A 23726-nucleotide genomic window follows, 5' to 3' on the forward strand; every position below is an offset into this window, starting at 1 on the left:
ATTCTAGAACATTTATAAAATACAAAAGAAGGAAAAATAGATTTTTCTAATCTTCAGGGAAATTTATATTTTCTCCCAGTCTTCTTTTTCCTTATGCATTGTTTTTGTTTGTTTTATGTCCTGTTTTCTTTATTTATAATAAATACCCATGTTATTATAATGTCCTCAAAAATAGCATTGTTTTTGGTTGGTTGTTTTTTGAGATGGAGTCTTGCTTTGTGGCCCAGGCTGGAGTGCAGTGGCATGATCTTGACTCACTGCAACCTCCACCTCTCAGGTTCAAGCAATTCTCCTGCCTCAGCCCCCCAAGTAGCTGGAACTACAGGTGCGCATCACCACGTCCAGCTAATTTTTGTATTTTAGTAGAGATGGGGTTTCGCCATGTTGGCCAGGCTGGTCTTGAGCTCCTGACGTCAGCTGACCACCTGCCTTGGCCTCCCAAAGTGCTGGGATTACAGGCGTGAGCCACTATGCCCAACCTGTCTGTTTGTTTGTTTTTGAGATACAGTCTTGCTCTGTCACCCAGGTGGAGTGCAGAGGCACAATTATAGCTCACTGCAGGCTTCAACTCCTGGGCTCAAGTGATTCTCCTGCCTCAGCCTCCCAAGCAGCTGGGACTACAGGAGCATACCACGCCTGGTTAATTTTTAAATTTATTGTAGAGAAGGGGCCTCACTTTGCTGCCCAGGCTTGTCAAACAAAACTACGAAAAGCTTCATGCATAATACTTTTTTTTTTCATATGTAGGGTGGTAGGAGAAATACAGGGTCACAAGATAAGAACATATGAAGGACCCCGATACCTTGATTGCCAAATTCTTTTCCAAAGGGATTTTACAACTTGAACTAGTTGTGATTTCAAAGCATCCTGCCCAGTAGTGGAGCTTATTGCTTGGAAAAGAAAGGCTAAGCAGAGTCCTTCGTAGCAGCATCCTCTGCTAGGCTGGAAGAGATACCTTGTGAAACTGCTGCTCAGCTGCAGGAACCCCCTCCCCACCCTCCCTCTCTTCCCTGTTGCCACTCTTTGTGTCTAGGAGAAGAAATGGGTGGTGTACATTGGAAGAGCTTTAAGTTATTAATGGTTTCCAGAATATTTTTCTTTTTTCTCTTTTCTTCTGTCCTCCTCTCCTTTCTCTTCTTTTCTTTTTCTTTCTTTCTTTTTTTTTTTTTTTGAGACAAACTCTCACTCTTGTTGCCCAGTCTGGAGTGCAGTGGCAGGATCTCAGCCCACTGCAACCTCTGCCTCCTGGGTTCAAGCAGTTCTGCCTCAGCCTCCTGAGTAGCTGGGATTACAGGTATGAGCCACCATGCCTGGCTCTTTTGTTTTTTTAGTAGAGATGGGGGTTTCACCATGTTGGCCAGGCTGGTCTCGAACTCCTGACTTCAGGTGATCTGCCTGCCTTGGCCTCCCAAAGTGCTGGTATTGTAGGCATGAGCCACTGCACCCAGCTAGAATCTTTCTCTTTTTTCTTTGAGACAGGATCTTGCTCTGTCACTCAGGCTGGAGTGCAGTGGTACGATCTCAGCTCACTGCAGCCTTGACCTCCCGAGCTCAAGCGATCCTCCCCCTCAGCCTCCCGAGTAACTGGGACTATGGGCATGTGCCGTCTGTCTGATTTTTTTTTTTTTTTTTTTTTTTTTAGTTATTTGTAGACACGGGATCTCCCTATGTTGCCCAGGCTGGTTTCAAACTCTTAGGCTCAAGTGATCATCCTGCCTCAGCCTGCCAAAGTGCTGGGATTACAGGTGTAAGCCTCTGTGCCTGGCCAGATTGACCATATCTTGATGAAGGAACTTGGAAGTGAGTGAAGTAAGTGCCTACCTCTGTGATACTCTGGATTCACATTTTCGTAGATTGGAAACAAGGGGTTTTCTTGTTCACTCCGTAGCTTCCTTGCTCTGAGAACATCTCTTACACACTGATGTAGGTAGACATACTGACACTGTGGAAAAGCAGAAACATGTCAGAGGAGAGCCTGTTCTCCTGCATGAGAAAGATGAGAGACTCTCACAAACTATTGACAATAATGGAATTCTATATAGTTAGCAAATTTCTTGATCATCACTTCACTAATGTTCTCTGGTAAATAAAAGAATGTCTTTTACTACCACTGAAAAGAGAACAATGATAATGGGCAGAGAGGTGGCATTTTTTCATTCTTATAACATTTTTGTGTATATATGTATATTTGTGTGTATATATTTATGTATATGTATTTATGTGTATGTGTGTGTGTGTGTATATATATAGTATGTTCTGCGAGAGCCTACAACTGTGTCTAGTACATAGTAGATCCTTCACAAATTCAGTAGATGAACGAATGCCAGACACTGCTATGTAGCTTACATAAATTATCTCATTTAATGATTTCAGCAACCTTGTGAAGTAAATATAATTGTCAGTATAAACTGAGACTCAAAAGTAACTTCTCCAAGGTCACACAGCTAAGAAATGGGGCCCCAGGATTTGATCTTGGAGATGTGACCTCAAAGTCATGTCTTTTTCACTACACCAGTTTTCTTATATGAATCCCAATTTCATTGCATTACTGAATGAGAAAATCATTTCCCTGCATACTCTGCTGGTTTGTTCCCTTTATTCTAGGAACATAGTGAACAAAGGAAGGTGTGTACAATAAGCCCCGCTGGACTGTTAGTTCTTTGAGTGCAAGGCCAGTGTCTTATCCACCTCTCCTCTCAGCATCTGAGTTTGCCACATGGAAGAATCTCAAAGATGTTGGCCGACTGCAGAGAACTACAAGGGTTACATAGTGAGGACAGATCCACCTGTTGGCTATTTGAGAATTTACTACTTTTGAAATATAAATAGATATAGAAGAGTCAGTGCTTTGGTGACCATAAAGACCTCCACTGACCACTGTGTCTCAGTCACAGGCAGCCAAGCTTGTGCATTGGGCCCCCTTCCTTATACTCCCTGAGTTCTCTTACAAGGAAATGGATTTCTGCGGAACTTTCCCTTGCTGATATAGCAACGGCCCAGAGGGAGTCATGAATTGTGGGCTCTCGGCAGCCTCCAGCCAGCCTAGGCTGAGCCATCAGGCTTCTTGGGATCTCAGTTTTCCTACTTATTAAACGAGGCAAAGGTCTCTTTTATAGCCAACATCCTTTGTCCATTAAAGGATATAGATTGATGTCAGTCAGATGGATGTTGAAAAATATTTCCAGACCTTGTGTTTAAGGCAATCATTGTAGTCAGTCTTAAACTATTTTAGAGGTTTGAGATACAAAGTAGAACAATTAGGTCTTTCCTCACTAACAATCTTTCCAAGTAAACAGGTACTTATTTTTATGGGTTGGCACTAGATATTGTCCCTGATTGGAAGCTAGCCTGGTCATCTATCCATGGGACTATATAAGGTAGGTCTGGTATAATCAATAGATAAGAACATTTAATTTTTTTTTAAGAGACGGGGTCTTGTTCTGTCGCCTAAGCTGGAGTACAGTGACACAATCATAGCTCACTGCAGCTTTGAACTCCTGGTCTTCAGTGATTCTCACACCTCAGTCTCCTGAGTATCTGGGATTATAGGTATGGACCATCAGACCTAGATAAATTTTAAAAAATTTTTCTTAGAGACAGGGTCTTGCTCTGTTGCCCAGGCTGGTCTGAAACTCCTGGCCTCAAGCCATCCTCCTCCTTTGGCCTCCCACAGTGCTAGGATTACAGGTGTGAGCCACTGTACCCAGCCTAGAAAAAAGCCACTGTACCCAGCCTTAAAAGGTCCTAGAAAAGGACATTTTAAACAACCAAATCAATAAGAAGTGAGGCCTGCAATAATATTGATAACTATTCTCTGCTCACAGACCTTTGTCATTTATTATGAATGTTATATGCAGTCTCAATCTTGAAAATCTGAGAAAGGTATCTGAGAATGGTTGTTAGTATAAAGCAGTCTCTTTTCGCTACCTTAAAAAGGATCCACCAAATTATAGACTGAAACCTCCCTGTTCCCTCCCACCCAAAGCATAATTCATTTTTTCACTTCTACTGGGATATTAAATTACTTTGGGACCTTAGAGGTAAGCTGTGAATGAACTCTAGTACATCTGTGCTATGGCCTATTAATAAATTCTTTAACAATGATTCACCATGGGCTTTGAAACAAGTTAATATCCATTAATTTGCCTTGTCTTAAATATAAATTCTTCTTTTCCCAATAGAATGTCCCTTTGAAAATGATTACTCTAAAGCGGTGGGATTGTTAATGTGCTTCTCACTTTATTCTTAATGAAAAGTAGACAAAGCCTAATATATGAATCTCAGATCACAAAAGATAATTTTTTGTTAACTGGTGAAGGCTTGGCTTAGTGTTGACACATTCAGTTCCATTCAATTTCACCAATATTTGGAGTATTAGATATTATTTATAGTATTATAGTCTTTTTGTGATCCCTGAGTGCATGGCTTAGTATTTAGTGAACAAACACCTGTAAGATGATAAACATAATACAATTGTGTATAAGGTTTCATACAGAAGAGAAAGCCATTAGGTTCATTTTGAGGGGAGGAAACTATCAAGCTAAAGAGAAAAGGTGATATTTATAAGAATTCAAGCAAAGAAGTAAGGCAACATAACATAACATTTCACATATATTCTGGAAATCGTGAGAAGTCTAGTGCAGCTAAAATGCTGGTTGCGTGGGTCATGGGAAACCCCTCGAACAATGCCCCAAATGGAACCTGAGGTCCTTAGTCCTACAACATCTCAGTGTTTCCTTCCCAGCAGAAGCAAATGAGATCGAGACGGTGACTATCATCTATTGTTCTTTAACAGGTTATTGCTCCCTGAGTGTCTCTCTCAGGGTCAGGCTGCAAATTTTCCTCAAAGCAGCGTAAAAAAAGAAGGGACACTCATAAATCCCCTGACCAATGCCTCTTCGTTTAGAAATGCTTGCTGTTTGAAAACTTGTGAAGACCTGCATCCCTTTGTATCTCAAAGACAGAGGTAAGTTGAAGTTCACTGTCACCATGGACCCAGAAAAATAATACCAGGGGTCCAAATGTCCTCTGTCTTTTGCTGAAATAGTCACCCACAGGGGCTCAGCCACAGATCACACTCCTCTGCACCCACTCCCATTACCAAATGCAAGCTCTAGCACCAGGGATTCTGAGCCTGTAGAAACAACTCAACTTCAGCAGAGGCTTAAAGCAAGGCAGATGATACTAGGTTGATGCAAAAGTAATCACGGTTTTTGCCATTAAAAGTAATGCAATTAAATGCCATTAAATGCAATGTATGCATTTAAATGCCATTAAAATGCAGTTAATGCCATTAAAAGTAATGGCAAAAACCGTGATTACTTTTGCACCAACCTAATACCTGGATAGCATTTGGAATTTTGTGTGAGAAAAAAGAGAGATAGAAAATTTTATCTTACTGCAATGTTTATTTCATTATGATGGAAAGACTGAAAGTGGATTCTGGCCCAGGTGGGTAAACCTTCCTTAATTTGGCAGACCCTAATCACTGGTGGTGGCTAGTACAATGACATGAAGCTGGAGGAGTAAGTTGGGGTCAGGTTATAAAGAGGCTTGTACCCAGCATGAGGTCTGAACTTCATTTTACAAGCAGTAGTGAGCTTTTCACGATTCTTTTGCAGGGAGCTGACAGAGTCAGCAAGGGAACTTTGATGGTGGCAGTGGTGATGAAGGGATCATTAGGGCGGAACTGAAGGCAGGAGACCCACTAGGAGGCTACTCATTAGCAGGGCTAATGAGAGTTGATAAAGGACTGTGCAAGGGCAGTGGCAGTGGGATGAGGGGCTGGCTCCAAGGGAAGGAAAGGACTTCGTGACTGCTTGGATGTGGAAACTGGAGGAAAAGAAATCCACACCATTGAGCCCAGGAGTTTGAGTCTAGCATGGTCAACATAGTGAGATCTTGTCTCACCATGTAAATAAAAAATATAAATAATAAATAAATGCACCTATCCATGCATGTAAGCATGCCAGGTGTGGTGGTGCACAACTGTAGAAGATTGCTTGAGCACAGAGTTTGAGTCCAGTCTGGGCAACATAAGACCCCATCCCTTAAAAAATATAAGAAGTCAGCTCCCTGGCTTGGGCAAACACATGGATGGCAATACTATTAAATGAAACTGGAAGGTGCAAGAGCAGGAGGAATGTTTTTGATGTTTTGTTTGGTTTTTTGAAAGAAAGAGAATGAGTTTGGCTTTGATCTTTTTGGAGTTAGATGGCTGTAAGGCTTCTGGGGGAATCCATCTGGTAGACAGGCACTTACAGGTATGTGGAGACAGGAGAATTAGAGTTGGGTAACATGAGCATGTATGGAAATGGAGAATATCACAAAGAATGAAGACTGAGAGAAAGGGTGGTGCCTTGAGGACAGAACCTTGGGGAACTCAAACATTAAGAAGCCAAGCTGAGGCACTAAGCCACAGCATCCTCAGTGAGGCAGGAGGAAAAGGAGAACAGAATAGAGAAAAGATGGAGTTATTTCTAAGGAGAAGGAGGAAGCGGAACATTGTGTTACCTCTGCTCGGAAAGTCAGCCAGTTATATTGACAGTAGAGTCCCTCCTAGTTGCCAAAATGCCTCTTGAGTTTGGGGCAGGTGTATGGAAGTGATACATGGCCCAAGGATCCTCTGACAATTACTAGAGCACGTGCACACACACACACACACACATAAATACACACAGTTTGAGACTATTTACAATATAACCTCCTCTTCCCCAAGTTACAAATTGTGAAAGTGACAGTAAACTAACAAAATATTAATGCTGACTTTTTAGCAACATAAGTGCAGGATATTTGTTCATTTAAAAGATTAAAAAATATAGCCGGGCGCGGTGGCTCACGCCTGTAATCCCAGCACTTTGGGAGGCTGAGGCGGGCGGATCACAAGGTCAGGAGATCGAGACCATGGTGAAACCCCGTCTCTACTAAAACATACAAAAAATTAGCCAGGTGCTGTGGCGGGCACCTGTAGTCCCAGCTAGTCCGGACGCTGAGGGAGGAGAATGGCGTGAACCCGGGGGACAGAGCGAGACTCCGTCTCAAAAAAAAAATAAAATAAAATAAAATAAAATAAAAGATTAAAAAATATTGAGGATCTAGAGAAGGAAAACAGGTTCCCACCCTCTAGGAATGTATAGTCTGGAGAAAGCTGAAGGTTAATAATTATGATACAGGGTAATATAATTCTGCAGCCTTTGATGAAATGACAGAGCTAGGCGGAGGTCATCAGTGACTGCTAAAACCATTAAGTGAAAGGTTGATGGGGATAATGAAGGGTTCAGGCTGACACTCCCTGAACTCATCGTCAGTTTTCTCAGTGCTGAAAGAGAGACAGACATGGTGATCTGCCTTCTGATGTCATGCAACAGAAAGCCCTCAGCACCACCCACGAAGCATTGAGTTTAATCAGGCCTCCAGATCTAACCACCAGCTGACAAAATCCATGGGAAGTAAAGGAATACATTACCACCATGAAAAAGCAATCAGCCACATCTAGAATGTGGGAAAATCTACCGAACAAATGAGCTGGCTTCTTTAACAAATAAATGTCATATAAAACAAATGGGAGGGAGGATTATAGATTAAAAAATATTTCAGAGACACTTCAACCAAATGAAATATGTAAACTCTGGATTCTAATGAAAACCAACTACAGTTTTTTTATAAAAAGCAATTTTTTGAGATAATTAGGGAAATTTAAATACTGACTGGATATTAGATGATATTTAGGAATTATGGTTAAGACAGATGTGATAATGACATTGTGGTCATAATTTTAAAGACTCCTTATCAAATATATGTATACATATATATACACACACACATGTGCACACATACACATATATACCCATACATATGTATATATGCAGTATATGTAATATCACATATATCCATACAAATATACACATGCACATATATACACATACACACATGTACACATATGCAATATGACATGTATTACATGGGTACACATACATAGGTATATACATGTATATGTGTATTTAAGGATGAAATAATGTGGTAAGTGGGATTTGCTTCAATGGCGTAATGCCATGGGGTAGGGGAACATTAAATGTGGGATACAGATGGGAAAAGAACACAGAATACTGATTGGGGTTTGGGTACATGGAAACTCACTATACTATTTTTCCTAGTTTTGTGTATTTTCTTTTTAAAAATTTTTTGTGGAGATGGGCTCTTGCCATGTGGCCCAGGCTGGTGTCAAACTCCTGGCCTCAAGTGATCTGCCCCCGCTGGGCCTCCTAGAGCGTTGGGATTACAGGCATGGGCCACTGTACCCAGCCATGTTTTGTGTATTTTTTTAAAACAATTTCATAATAAAACATTCAAAATATGGTGGAATCTACTCCCAGCCCAGGACAATAGTGGTGGCAGAGGATCCTGCCTGCAGGAGGCAATGAGGCCATTGTTTTGCCAAATGTGAGTTCTGCAGGATATTTTTAATTTCTATTTTAATTTCTCTGGTTCAATTGTTGCTGGCTTGAATGCAGGATATTAATATGTGCTGCACAAGAAAAGAATTCAGAGGTCAAGATGGTTTTGGAAATAGTGGGTTCAACAAAGCTCAAAGGGGGGCCATGGCTGCAAGAGGCTTTTTGTGGAGCATTGCTGTCTGTGCAGTGTCCTTGGGTACTGTGACTCTAAGAGGGGACACAGAAGCATGTAGAACTTTTTACTTTTCCAACTATGGATTTTTTTTTTTTTTAATACAGAGGATTTTCATAGTTAGTTAGTTGTAGAAAAATTTGTGAAACACGAGGGTAAGAGAACTTCAGCCTTGGAAGGCATTGATGCAGAGGAGTGAATGCTTGGTCTCTATTGAGGAAGAGATCTGACCCTGAGGCTAGTACACTTATAGCACACTCAAGGGCCCAGGGTTCTCTAGAATAGTGCCCAAGCCACCTCAGCCACTTCATGGCTGTGGGCTTTGTGCAAAGCCCTTAAGCTTATGGACCTTCATTTTCTAGTCTGGAAATGGAATATAATATGTCTCGCCAGGTTATTGTGAAAATTTAATGAGAACGTGTTCAAAAATGCCCTGCAAATGTCAAAGTGCTGCACAGATGGAAGCATGTGGTCTTTACAATCTACATACACTCCCGAAATGGGGCTGTAGGTGGAGGGAGTGAGGCTGGGGGAGAAAAGAGATTGGGATCTTCTTCTTTCCTAACTGAGGTTCTTATGCTCATTTGCCAGCCTATCTTAAAATGAGCCTCAAGATGGTCACCTTCAAGACCAGTGAGATTTGTTTTAAAATAACAAGTCTTAGAAAATATCTATATTCAGTTCTTTTTTTCTCTTCCTAATGTGTCATAGTTATTTCCCCTTGTCAGATTAAAGTCTGGTATTTTTTTTGTGGGAATATAGTGGGGAGGAGGGTGGCCTATAACTTTCAGTCTATAACTCTTACCTCAGTCTGGACCATGTGAACCCTGTGAAGTCTTAGGTCATGCACTGCTCCGTAAATGTCCACAGAGTCTTTGGAGTCTAACTGCTGGAGGATTCGGTCCAATGCAATAAAGGTTCCAGTCCTACCCACACCAGCACTAGAAGAGATGGCAAAGGAAGATCAAGCCTTTTTATTAAATTTGCCTTTCAAGATTGCAGCTGGAGACTCTGGCACAATCTTTCTTTTCCCTTCCCAGTTAAGGGAGAAGATAGGAATATTTCCTTCTCTCAATGTGCTCTTTTTCTCTTAAACAAGTTTAACCTAGAGTCCCCCAATCCCACCTCCACATAGTCTTCCATCTCCACTCCCTTCCTGTCCGTCCTCCACCATAAGTCCTGCTCTGCACTTACTAGGTATCATTTCCGTGCATGTTTTTAATACTTTTCCTACATAAAGGTAAATCTATAAACAACATTTATGTTTCAAAAATCTACTGAAACGGTAATATACATGCTTTAGGTATCTTTTTTGTCAACTTTCCTACTCAATATTATATTTTCAGATTTATCTATATTGCTACATATAGATCTTCTTCCCTCCCCGAGTCTTGCTCTGTTGCCTAGACTGGAGTGCAGTGGCACAAGCATAGCTCACTGCAGCCTCCACCTCCCAGGCTCAAGCAATCCTCTCACCTCAGCCTCCTGAGTAGCTGGGACCACAGGCACATATAACTACTCCCAGCTAATTAAAAAAGATTTGTAGAGATAAGGTCTCCCTAATAGTTGCCCAGCCTGGTCTCGAACTCCTGGCCTCAAGTGATCCTCCCACTTTGGCCTCCAAAGTGCTGGGATTACAGGCAGGATATACCACACCCAGCTGATCTAATTTCTTTTAATTCTCTCATAAACCACTGCTAATCCAGTGGTAATAAGATCATTTAAAATTTTTCTCTATTAAAACATGTGTTGCAATGAACATGAATATATGTGGAGATTTCTCAGGGGTCGAAACCTAGAAGCAGAACTCTTGGGTTGCTCATGGGCACGAACACCTTCAACTTCACTAGGGATTGCCAAATTGCTCCCCAAAATGGTTGTATCATCTGGGGATTTTTGATACGCACATTTATAAGATAAAGGACAGTTCTCCAGTGGTCCTGGACAAAAATGCCTGCCATTTTTCAAAAAGCAGAAAGCTCTGAGGTGAGTGCCTCACCTTCCTATTAAAAGTGTCAAGGTTCCAAGGACATAGGAAAGCCGGGCACCTAGGGTGCTGGGCTGACAGGAGGGAGATGAGTACACTTGGCATTTCTCTTACTGCTGTAATTCCCTGCTGCATATTTATTAGTGCCGTTCAGTTAAGGCTATCAAAGTGTTGCTGCAAACATTAATTAGCTAAATACCAGGCTCCCCAGAGAGAGAGATTTCACTTGTTAGGTTGATTTTCTGGACAGACTGAAGCAAAGAGAAATCAAGAGAACAGAAACTTAAGAGAAAAAATTAGGTGCTACAGATGGCAATTGCTATGCTGTGGTTTGAATGTTTGTGTCACCTCCAAAAATTCATGTTGAAACTTAACCTTCAGTGCAACAATATTAAGAGGTGGAGGAGGTGATTAGGTCATGAGGGCTCTGCCCTCATGAATGGGTTGGAGGGAACTAGCTAGGTCCTTTTGCCCTTCCATCTCTCCCTCCATGTGAGGACACAGCCTTTGTCTGCTCTGGAGGACACAGTGACAAGGCACCATCTTGGAAGCAGAGACCAAGCTCTCAACAGACACTGAACCTGCCAGTGCCTTGATTTTGGACTTCCTAGCCTCTAGACTGTGATAAATAAATTTCTATTATTTGTTATCCAGTCTGTGGTATTTTGTTTTAGCAGCACAAATAGACAAAGACATGCTACTAGACCCGGAGGGAAGATTAGAAAATAAATCTTGAAGGATAGGTAGGACTTAGGTGGAGAAGAGAGGTAAAGCCTTCCCAAAATGGAAGAATGACCAGAGGCAAGAATAAGCTTGTGTGCTCACTTTCCTGGCTAGAATGGGAAGGGAGTTGTTGGGAACTTAGATTGAAGGTGATATGCCTGATGATGGAAAGCATGGAATTCCCATCAGGACTTTGGATTTCAGAAAGTAGGAAAAGAGCAAGAGGGAGAGAGAAGGCTGGAGAGTGAGGGTGAGAGAGAGCTACAGGGGGAGAAAGTGAAAAAGGAGAAGTCAGGGAAGAGGAATGACGTTGGCAGAAGGGGAGGAACGTTATAAAACCCTGTGGGGGTGAGGCAGGCTGGTTGGTCCAGACAAATCCTCCACCTACCAAATTCCCCATGCTTACATATTTTTCCACAGCCCCCTTATGGCTGCCATTTTATTGGCTGCTAGGCGTCCCAGTACCTGCAGTGCACCACAGTGGGCCCGGCACCTGGGCTTCGGTTGATGTAGTCCCTGACAGTTCTCACAAACTGGATCAGAGACTGGGTGGTTTCTGGGACTCCATGGTCTGGCCACACTGTATAGTGAAAGTGGCGGATGAGTCTGTGTGCATCAAGCTGTTCCTCCTGTAAGAGCAGAGAGCAGGATAATAAGAGGAAATGTCCAATGCAAACCTTCAAGCTTGACAACTGAGCCATGGAGCAATTCCTCTGGGCTGAAACTACAAGAGAGGAACCAGCAAAAGTGGGATTCACAGATCTCGTTCATCTACCCAGGCTCGGATGTTAAATGAAGTCAAGCAAGCTAACATACACTGCATATCTTAAACTCCCGGATGGTCCACTCAGGCAGGACGGACTCTGAGAGCATCTGCAGGATGAGGTCCCCATAGTAGAGGGAATCTTGGTCCGCTGGCCAGTAATGGTCACACTTTACCTAGAACAGGACAGACAGAAAAAACGTGAGTCTGGAAAAGTTACTCCTTTGTGAACCTGCGGTTTCCCTCCTCCAAATGTCTTCCTGAGTTAGGAATCTGGGATCAGCTGCTAAAGCAATTTGACCATCTACTTTATATTAACCTTCTCATGGCCAGTGCTGAAGCTGAGGTGCTGCTCCAAGAGAAGGGGAGAGCCTGCACAAGGAGCACCCCTAACGCCAGCCTTTGGGTTCACTCATTTTTTAGGCCCAGTGATATATGGCTTGAGGTTTTGGTTTTTATTTTTTCCCCCTTGGCATTTCAGTTGCACTAGCAGATAAACTGTGGTTCACAATGTATTGTTCTTTCTAAAGAAATATCTAGTTGGGTACAGGAAGGCACTGTCTTCCTGGCCCTGCTTCATTCATATTTTTATGTCACTGTCCTAACGTGGGCCATGTGTCAAGAGATCTTTGAGAAGTTAGAACATTTAGCTAAGCTCGTCTTTACATGTACACAGACAAGGGAAAGAGGATTGTAAGCATATATTTACTGAGCGCAGATACTGGGCACTTCACATGTAATCTTTTTTTTTTTTTTTTTTTTTTGAGATGGAGTCTCACTCTGTCGCCCAGGCTGGAGTCCAGTGGCGCGATGTGGGCTCACTGCAAGCTGCACCTCCCAGGTTCACGCCATTCTCCTGCCTCAGCCTCCTGAGTAGCTGGGACTACAGGCGCCTGCCACCACGCCCGGCTAAGTTTTTTTTCCTGATCTCCTGCTTTCACCTGAGAGATCTCTTGACCTCGTGATCCACCCCTTCAGCCTCCCAAAGTCCTGGGATTGCAGGCGTGAGCCACCGCGCCCAGCCGTAATCTCTCTTTTAATCCTCAAAATAACCATATAAAGTGCAGGATGGTAAGTGCATTACAAGGGGGGTTGCTTAATTTGTCTCGATTATTCTTTTACTTTGTGTCTACCAACACAGTCTACAACTCACTTCTCCTTTCCTGGGAGGAGGGGCAGGTCCAGTGACTCTGACCGGGTCTCTCCCCTAGCCATACACTGAAGAATGGAGTAGCCAAGTGGCCAGGTAATCTTTTGGTGTAATGGGCACTGCCAGTAATCCCAGTCCTCAAATGGAAACAGCTTTGACTGGAACTTTAGACCCAGAATCAGAATGAGGCCTCACTTGGGTTTACTATTAGAGTCGTTTGAACAGAGTGGCATAAGTCACTAACAATGTTCTCACATGATCCCTACTTGGTTTTGCGGGGTTGCACTTTGATGATGGGGCAGAATTCTGTCCAGGTGGCAGAAAGCAAAGCTTGGATGGCAGGAAGGCTGTTTACTCACTCGGCCCTTCTCAACACACTGGGTCACCATGACGATGTTGTGAACGTTTTGTTCCCACACCATTTTCCAGAAGTCATCCTTGGTGCCAGGAAGCGGTCCCTGAGTGACAATGTATTCTCTTCTGAAGTTGTTGCCCTGCAATGAATTTACAATATGGAGAGTCAGAAACAATGGGCCTCTTCAGAACTATAAACAAAGAGTTCTTCAGATTAAGATGATAGGGAGGTCTCTGCCAAGTCTCTGACTTCAGAAAAAGATACTAACACAAGTGTCAAGGCTTGGGAGCAGGAAGGACAAAGGTCAGAACATTGAATTAGTGTTAAGAGCCACATTCCCTTTTACTTGCCTGGGTCTATTCTGAAAGCAAATGGGGGACTCAGGCACTGATCTAGACAACACTTCACCCTCAATTATATGTGTGTGTCGGGGGGGCATTTGTGTGGACTGTTTGCGGGACTGTAATCAGGCTCTTTCCCTATTTAATGTAGAAAAGGGTTAGTCATTTTGGACAAGCAATGTCAGAATAATTTGGTAAGGTAGGTCATCCACAGGAAGCATCACGGAAGAGAAACCACTGTCCACTGCGCGTCTACCATCTAATGGACTTATTTAATCCAAAGCACTGTCCAAGAGCGGGATATTTTCATCTCCTTCTGCACTCCAGCCATGACAGCAATTCCTTGTCGATTCTATTCGAAGCTCTTTCTCTCTCCTCAGGGTCTCCACATTATGTCACCCCTGCCATCGCCACCCCCACCCACGCAAACACTGCCTCTCACCTAACCAATCCTTACTTATCCTCAGCGTGGTGCCTGCTTGGCTGAGCCTTCTTTTATCTTTCTCTCTCCTGGGGGACATTCTCCTCCTAGATGCCCCATGGCAACCTCTAGCCTCTTGCTGCTGAGTGCGGTTCTCAGACCAGCAGCACTGAAATCACCCAGAGGCTTGTCAGAAATGCAGACTCAGCCAGGTGCAGTGGCTCACGCCTGTAATCCCCACACTGTGGGAGGCCGAGGCGGGCGGATCATGAGGTCAGGAGATTGAGACCATCCTGGCTAACACGGTGAAACCCCATCTCTACTAAAAATACAAAAACTATTAGCCGGGCATGGTGGCGGGTGCCTGTAGTCCCAGCTACTCGGGAGGATGAGGCAGGAGAATGGCGTGAACCCCGGAGGCAGAGCTTGCAGTGAGCAGAGATCGTGCCACTGCACTCCAGCCTGGGCGACACAGCGAGACTGCATCTCAAAAAAAAAAAAAAAAGAAAAGAAATGTAGACTCCCAGGCCCTGCCTCAGCCCTGCTGGATCAGAATCTGCCTTTTCACAAGATCCCCAGATGATGCAGACATCTTTCAATGTAGGAGAGGCACTGCTGTGGCAGGTTTCTCATGTCATTGTCTTTTTCTGCCTCAACTCTTCTGAGAGTGCTTTTAGGGTTGGGATTCCATCTTATCCTATGCCTGTAAACAGCTCAGTGTTTGACTTACAGTTAGCGCTTAATTTCTAAGTGTTTATTGAGTGAGTGCATGGTTGCTTGAGGTAAATATTATCTTCAGTTTTTGGAAAAGAAAATGGAGGCCCAAAAAGGTGACATAATGTACCCAAGGTCACAGAGACAAGGGGCAGAAGTGGGATTCAAACCTAGATTTGTTTGATCTGAAAGCTTTTTCCACTGCAGTGTGCTGTAGGAGGGTGGCAAGATGCTAACCAAAACCAGAGCCCAAAGATTTGATATAACCTTTGAGTTGTGTCTGTGGTTATGAAGATTCCAAATAACATGGGATCAACTTCTCTAGCTAGGCAGCTTTAGCGGGGGGGGGGGGGGTCCATCTTCCTTAGGAAGCTCTCATCTAGGTTAAGGACTACAGAGAGTAGATGACCTATGAAAATGGATCCTGGGCTCATTATAATTTCATTTGACTATAGCCATTGTGAAAAATGTGGCTTAGCAGGAACTGAATTGGATACCCTATTTTTTTTTTTTTTTATGGCATTCAGACATGCTCTTCTGAAATCTACAAGTGTTTCCAAAGCTAAGAATAACGGGAACATGCAGGAGTGGCATCTCCTGGGTAGCCACCCACCAAAGCCTCATCCCGAACACTGGCCTAGTGGGTCACTTACAGGGATGTAGCTGGCATTGATGTAGTCAGAGCAAGGATCATCATCTACATTGGACAGCTTCACTCGTGTGGCATCATCTGGAAGGAGAGATTTGCCGCTGAGTCTTGGAGTGATTTTTCTACAGTTTATGTAATGTGTGTGATGTGCCTTAGCTCTGATCCCCACAACAGCCTCCGATGGGAGGGGATCTTATCTCCAGTTTGCAGATGAGGCTCAGACAGGATCACTAACTTGCCCCACATTGCATAGGTGGCCTATAACCAGTCAGACACAGGAGACAACGTGAAGCCCCATCTGTGCTTCCCTTTGTAACATTACATTTGCCTGATGGAGTGGCCAGCTCCCTTTGACTGCTGGAATGAATACAATCCAGAAAACCTACCTTCTATTGCTTTACCTAATGGGGTAAGGAAATTTAAGTAGAAATTGCTAACCGAAGACTTTGCTAAGAAAACCCAGGTCTGCTTGATGTCAGAGCCCTTGCTGTTAACCCCATTTACTGCTTAGCCTCCAAAGAGAAGCAGTAGGATCACATGGGGGAAATGTCAATAGCATAACAGGCCTTTCATAATCAGAATTTAAACTGGCTATTATCCCTCTGGAGAGAAGTGCAGGAATATACAAGTTACTTCTTATTAAAGGCATTCAGAGCTGGAGATTGTCCATATCCAGTTACATTCTATTTCTTTAGCCCCATTTCGTTTTTGGAGAAAAATGCAGAAATGGCTGGAGGAAGACAGTATTACAAATTCTGACACAAAACTTACAGGGCAATATATTGTTGTATCGATTTTTCCCTCTATTCTCTGGCAAGAGTGCAATATCACATGACTGGTTTCGGCCCACATCTTTTAATTCCTGTTAGTTCAAAAATAAGTGTGTAAGTGGAGGATATGAAATAGAATAAAGCAAATCATACAGTCCTGGAGATACATAATAATATGAAAATAGATACACTAGCTACAGTTTATGAATGCCTGGTATTCAACATGCATTAGCTCTGATCCCCACAACAACCCCACAAGGGAAGTGTTCCTCTCACTATTTTACAGGTGAGGCTCAGACAGGATAACTGATGTGCCCCAGGTCAGCCAAGTGGCAAACCTGAGAATCAAATCCAAAAGCTACGTGCTTTTTGCAAAACCACAGTATCTCCCAGCCAAGCAAACGGCCAGGCTGAATATCTGATAGCATTAGGTCTGCATTTGAGATTTGTTAATTCTTCTTTACTGTCTGATCCAGGTAGCCTTTGGTTTGCTGTGTTATTCTGGAGCTCAAGCTGGCCTCTAAGATTAGATGGTGTATTGTTCAGGGCATAGTTTAGGCATAAAAGAGTGCTCAGCTGAGATTCTAAGCAGCCTCCTAACTGCTGAGCCCAATCAGCCTATGATTACACAGTAAACATTAGGAAGGAAATTCTGCTAAGAACTAGGGATGCTGAAGCTTCATTCTGCTTGAGTTGTACCTCGTATTCCTTGGATAGAAGGTAGTTGGAGTCAGCCTGTAGCTTCATGAAATGCCCTTCAAACTGATTTATTTTTATTGGACTGTAATTAAAAATGAAACAAAAAGAAAAGAGAGTTACTGCAGAAAAGGGAAAGTGCCATAACCATTCTGACTCATATTTCAAAGGCAGATAATATAGTCATTAATGTGTTCTCTCTCTTACCAAGAAGTTTTCCGGTTACTGTGAAGGGAAACCAAAAGAAGAAGACTTTGTTAGCAAATTTCACATAATACCATCTTCCAACAAATTACATGAAGGCAAATGTGGTGCTTACCCTTTCTGGCCCAGGTTTAAGTGGACAGATAATGGTCGATCCCTACGAATGCTCAGACGGGCAGAGGGTCTTTCTCGACCATGGCTGAAACATAAGGGAGAGAACTTTTATTCTGATGATGATACTTGGCTTGAACACATTTTTCCATTTATGGTAAGGCTGTGCATGTTTGTGCAAATACGGATTTTTCAGTATTCATGTAGATTTGCACTCAGCCAACATCTCTCTGAGGGAGGGAAAGGAAAAAGAATAAAGTAGATCATTCCCACCCCGAAACGGATCTCTGCAAAAACTGAAGATTTGTCTCCTGGTTTTTGGCTACAGGTTATAATCACTTCCCACATTCTCAATAAAACTTTGCTTAAAAAAAATCCAGTAAATTTCAGATGCCAGACACGACTTCAATAAAGAGGAACATGTGCCAAATTAAGAAAAAAAATTCACTAAGAGAAGAAGGCACGACACTGGGGCCACATGCTATTTGGTTCTTTTTGGTCCCTTCTTAAATTAGGATGGCAGATATGGACTACAAAATGGTGATGTCAACCACACTTTTCAGGATATTTCAGAAGAGCACTTGGACATGCAATTTGCAAACATCTCTGTCTTCATGAGGATATGAACCACACACACACACAAATATTTTTTTTCCTGTGCAAAATGAGTCACTTCATCTTTAAATAAAGCTATAGATGGCCCCTCAGTCCTTTGGCAAGGGACGAATTCATCAATGGGATATAAAAGAACTGAGAAAAGTGAGTCATGGCTTTAGAGTTTGACTTTTGTTTTTATTGAGAAAACAGTGACAATTTAACCTGGAAAGATTAAATTATTTTCACTTCTTAGTTTTCAGCCTAGAGGGAATTTTCAGTTGCATTTTTAAAGTTGTGGGTCCAATCATGAAAAGGAGCTTTGTACTTACCTCACTTTCTGTCTGCAGATCAATAAGGCAACAACAGCCACTAGCATGCCAATTAAAAACAGACCAGCACTCACACCTTCAATAGCTCCAAACAAGGGCTCTACAATAATCCAGATAGAAACAACAAACGCAGGTGGGAAAATTAGTGCTAGGGAACCAGTAAGAAAGCTATTGAAGCCATATCTCCCAAGTAATGTTATTACAAATAGAATTCAAGTGATGCCCACGATGAGGCATTTACTTTCCAAAGGCTAGAAGTATGTACCTAAGAAGATGAAAGGCTGGCCCCCACCCGGTAGCAGTGAGGCCAGGTGTCACTGTATACTTTTGAAGTTAGTGGCGTATAGCTTATAGAGGTGTTTTGGACTTTGCACTTGTATATAAAGCTTGGGGCACCTAAGATAAAGGCCATAAGTTTGCCACCAAGATAAAAATGCAATTTCATTTATATAAAACATGTTACAAAGCATTTGGGGCCTTGGAAAATCCAGTGGTTTGCTTGGAGCTATTTTAACAAAGTCTTATTTTTATTATCTGGTATGGTACCGCTACTGGGAGTTTATGAAGAGGTAAGAGTGGCCTCATTTTTAAAATAGCTTTATTGAAATATCATTCACATAGCATGCAACTCACCCATCTAAATTGTACAATTCAATGGTCTTTTGTATAGTCACAGAGTTTTGCAAATGTCCCCACAATCAATTTTAAAACATTTTCATCACCCTCAAAAGAAACTACATACCTCTTAGCAGTCAGTCCCATTCCTCCCTCCTCACGATCCCTGGCAACCACTAATCTACTTTCTGTGTCTGTAGATTTGCCTATTCTGGATGTTTCATAAAAATGAAATCATAAATCTGTGATCTTTTGTGACTGGCTCTTTTAATTGAGCATAATGATTTCAAGGCTCATCCATATTATAGCATATACCAAGATTTCATTCCTTTTTATGGTTGAATAATAGTCCATTGTATGGATATATCATATTTTGTTTATCCATTCATCCATTGATGGACATTTAAATTGCTTCTACTTTTTGGCGATTATGAATAATGCTGCATGAATATTCATGTACAAGTTTCTATGTGGACATATGTTTTCATTTCTCCTGGGTATATACTGAGGCGTGAAATTGCTGGGTCGTATGGTAACTCTAGGTTTAATATTTCTATAAACTGTTTTTCAAAGCAGCTACACCATTTTACATTCTCATAAGCGGTGTATGGAAGGTTCTGATTTCTTCATATCCTCACTCTTGTTACTGTCTTTTTGATTATAGACATGCTACTGGGTGTGAAGTGGTATCTTCTTGTGATTTTGATTTGCATTTCCCTAATGACTGCTGATGTTGAGCATCCTTTTCATGTGCTTATTAGTCAACTGTACATCTTCTTTGGAGAAATGTCTATTCAGAGCCTTTGCCCATTTAAATATTGTGTAATTTGGCTGGGCACGGTGGCTTACACCTGTAATCCCAGCACTTTGGGAGGCCGAGGCAGGCGGATCACAAGGCCAGGAGTTTGAGACCAGCCTCACTAACATGGTGAAAACCCGTCTCTACTGAAAATACAAACATTAGCCGGGCGTGGTGGTGCGTGCCTGATGTCCCAGCTACTTGTGGCGCTGAGGCAGGAGAATTGCTTGAACCTGGGAGGTAGAGGTTGCAGTGAGCCAAGGTGGCATTACTGCACTACAGCCTAGGTGACAGAGTAAGACCCCGTCTTGAAAAAAAAAAAAAAAAAATATATATATATATATATATATATAAAATACTATACATACAGTGTAATTTGTGTTTCTATTATTAAATTGTGAGGTAAGAGTTCTTTATATGCTAGATATTCAGCCCTTATCAGATATGGGATTTGCAGATATTTTCTCCCAATTCTGTAGGTTGTCTTTTTCCTTTGTTGATAGTGTCCTTTGAAGCACAAGCTTTTTATTTTAATTAAATCCAAATTGTCTATTTTTTTTCTTTTGCAGCTTATGCTTTTGGTGTCATATCTTAAAAGCTATTTTCTAATCCAAGGTTACAAAGAGTTATACCTATGTTTTCTTGTAAAAGTGTTACTGTGTTACCCCTTAAATTTAGGTCTGTGAAGTGGCCCATGTTTGAAGTTGCATTTTAAGACCTTAGATTTGTTTGTTCCATGTTGCCTTTCAAGACTTATCAAATCAACACAATCATCTTTCCTTGAGTGTGGTTAATATCATTTCTTGAATATATGTTTACTGTCTTCCTGTACTGGACTATATGCAGTTTTTGTCATGTAACAATATATCAAAAAGGAAAGAATTGTGTTTACAAAGTCCCTACATTAAATTATAAGTAAAGACATCTAAATCCGCTTAACTGTGTTCTCATCCCCCTTTGGCTTGAAAAGTGGGAGATTATCCCTATATTTGGCATAAATAGATTGGAATGTTTGTGAGGCTGAGTCATCTTTTGTCATGCAGCACGAGAGATGGTTTTAGCTGTAAAGAACTTCCCAGACCTAGAGATCAAGCACTGCAGAACACGGGCTACAGCAAAAGGCTGTGCAGACGATGGTGTTAAGAAAGAAGGGGATGAAATGATGCTATTCTCAGCCTGGTGGAAGTATTCAGAGACAGGGCAGTGCAGAGGTTGTATGCTTGGGCAGAAAGTGCCAGAATTTCAGCTGCACCATCTTGGGCAAGTTACTTAATCTCTGGTGCCTCATGTCCTCATCTTTAATATGGGGATGATAATAGCATTTACCTCAAAAGACTGTCATGAGAATTGGACAAGTTATTCTATGTAAAATGCTTAAAACTGTGTCTCCACAGAGAAGGTGAACAGTAAATAGTAGCCACTATTATTACTCAGGCTTTCCCTCTAACACACTAGAGAAGTCTCTCTTTCAGAAATTGTTATGTATAGTCTTTTACATTAACAGTTTTTTTTTTTGTTTGTTTGTTTTTTGAGACGGAGTCTCACTCTGTTGCCCAGGTTGGAGTGCAGGGGCACAATCTTGGCTCACTGCAAGCTCCGCCTCCCGGGTTCACGCCATTCTCCTGCCTCAGCCTCCCGAGTAGCTGGGACTACAGGCGCCCGCCACCACGCCTGGCTAATTTTTTTGTATTTTTAGTAGAGACGGGGTTTCACCATGTTAGCCAGGATAGTCTCGATGTCCTGACCTCGTGATCCGCCCGCCTCGGCCTCCCAAAGTGCTGGGATTACAGGAGTGAGCCACTGCGCTGGGCCAACAGTTTTTAATAGTACAAAGTCAACACATAATAAGCAAAAGGAAGAAAAATCACTTGTAGTTTCATTACTTTGAGATACACATCATTAATATTTTGGTGTTTTTTCTTTTAGTCTTTTTTTCCTGAGCATTTCTGTGTATATGCATATATACATTCTCATTTTTAACTGAAAGCCTTTTGTACTAACTTATATTTCCGCCTGTGAAAACTCTTGCTTTTAATGGTTTTCATTCACTATTTAGAAAATAATTCATTTTTAATAGAAAAAATACTGTACTTCCACCTTCTTTTTAGATTAATTCCCTTTCAATCCATTCTTCTAGAGAAATTGTGCAGTCCCTTTGATTCACATCAATTTTTGGCCACACAAAGATTCAGTTCCAAATGAAAATGTTTCCCCCATCATCAGCCAATATCTCTCCATTAGAGGCTCTTGTAGGTGATATGGCAGTTGATAGAACATGATGTAAAGGTTAGCCTTACCTGATTCAGTAGTGATGGGTAAAGAAAAAAATGTGTCTGAGTAGAGTGGCTTTGTGAATTCCTTCAGGTCCTCATCAAAGAGCTGTGTAAAAGCTCGAATGCTGATTCTGAAAAGAAAACCGATTTATTTAAATATACATTAGTTGTTGAACACAGTAGCTGAAAAATGTGTTCAAGGAGAAATAGGGTGGGTTCCTGGTCAGTGTGTAGCAGGGTAGAATATGAGTTATGGAATCAGATAGTCCTGGGTTCATACATTCATTCATCAATTTATTCATAAATATTTAATGAGCCCCTGCCACATGCCAATCACTGTTCTAGGAGCTGGGACATTGCAAGAAACAAAACAAAGTCCCTGCCATTCCAGAGGTTACATTCTCATGGAGGAAGTCAGATAATAAACACATAAATATAATAAATCAGACGAGATGTGTGCTGTGAAAAAGAAAAGAGCAGGGTAAGGACGATGGAAAGCAATGGGAATACAGCATGTGGGACTGCTTTATTCAGAAAGGTAGTGATGAAGGCAGTGAGTGAGAAGTGTTGGATATATCGAAAGAAGAACTAAATTTGTTGATGAATATAGAGTATGGATGATTCCATATGTTTTGGCTGAGGAACAACTGGAAGAATGGAGGTGTCATTTACTAACATGAGGGAAAACTATGGAGAAGTCAACGGGGGGGGTTTGAGAAGATCCAGACAGATCAGTTGTGGGGGAAGTAATTCTGAGATGCCCATTAGAAAAGTCAAGTGACCAAATATCAATATTATTATTGTTGCTGTTGTTATTTTACCTTACATATCTCTTCATCTTTTGGCACTATTTTCTAAAGATCATTTTATCTAAATATATTCTAAATATATTCTAATATCATATTTATTGTCAACAGGAAATATTTGTTAAAGGCCTTCTTTATAAATTGCTGAAGTTACAAAGAGATGCATGGTCTCTAGTCTTGGAAACTTGAAAGACAGAATATAAAGGAATCAGGCAAATAGCAAAAGAAGAAAGCATATAAACAATGGCAAATGAGGAATAGTAGAATATGGAGGAAACAGTGTGTGTGGGCATAGGAGGTGAGGTGGCGGGGAGCAGAGAGCTCAATGAAGAGACTGCTGGGATAATCAGGCCAAGGACACAGGGCCCTGGCCAGGAGCCCTGGCAATGAGAATGGAAAGAAGACTGTGAAAGGCACTGAAAGGAGGAACTAGGTGGGGCCCAGACTGAAGAGAAGCAGGGAGGAATCAAGGATGGCCTAAGACTTGAGCTCATGTCACTCAAGAGAACAGTGAGAACACTGATAGAAATGAGGAGAGAGGCTGGGCGCGGTGGCTCACACCTGTAATCCCAGCACTTTGGGAGGCCAAGGCAGGCGGATCACCTGAGGTCAGGAGGTGGAGATCAGCCTGGCCAACATGGCGAAACCCCAACTCTACTAAAAATACAAAAATTAGGCGTGGTGGCGGGCACCTGTAATCGTGGCTACTTGGGAGGCTGAGGCAGGAGAATCGCTTGAACATGGGAGGTGGAGGCTGGAGTGAGCCAAGATCATGCCACTGCACTCTAGCCTGGATGA

General features: G+C 42.0%; 1 protein-coding gene and 1 long non-coding RNA gene across 3 annotated transcripts in view; one reads left to right on the top strand and one right to left on the bottom strand.

The window, feature by feature from the left end:
* Positions 1–4853, top strand: part of LOC116268890 — a 61705-nt gene extending 56852 nt beyond the window's left edge. The window contains exon 2 of the long non-coding RNA XR_004176118.1: positions 4796–4853. This is a non-coding gene — a long non-coding RNA (uncharacterized LOC116268890). The remainder of the gene's footprint in view (positions 1–4795) is intronic.
* Positions 1–23726, bottom strand: part of PTPRB (protein tyrosine phosphatase receptor type B) — a 124759-nt gene that overhangs the window by 6772 nt on the left and 94261 nt on the right. For both annotated transcript variants that reach the window (XM_003906772.5, XM_021922599.2), the window contains 12 exons: positions 22147–22253; positions 18436–18535; positions 17514–17597; positions 17402–17419; positions 17198–17279; positions 16500–16590; positions 15733–15809; positions 13608–13742; positions 12152–12274; positions 11801–11964; positions 9431–9566; positions 1822–1942 (listed from right to left, as the gene is read on the bottom strand). In XM_003906772.5, coding sequence (XP_003906821.2) covers positions 1822–1942; positions 9431–9566; positions 11801–11964; positions 12152–12274; positions 13608–13742; positions 15733–15809; positions 16500–16590; positions 17198–17279; positions 17402–17419; positions 17514–17597; positions 18436–18535; positions 22147–22253 — 1238 coding nt within the window. The remainder of the gene's footprint in view (positions 1–1821; positions 1943–9430; positions 9567–11800; positions 11965–12151; positions 12275–13607; positions 13743–15732; positions 15810–16499; positions 16591–17197; positions 17280–17401; positions 17420–17513; positions 17598–18435; positions 18536–22146; positions 22254–23726) is intronic.

This window comes from Papio anubis, chromosome 9, assembly GCF_008728515.1.
Source record: "Papio anubis isolate 15944 chromosome 9, Panubis1.0, whole genome shotgun sequence".
Lineage (NCBI taxonomy): Eukaryota > Metazoa > Chordata > Mammalia > Primates > Cercopithecidae > Papio > Papio anubis.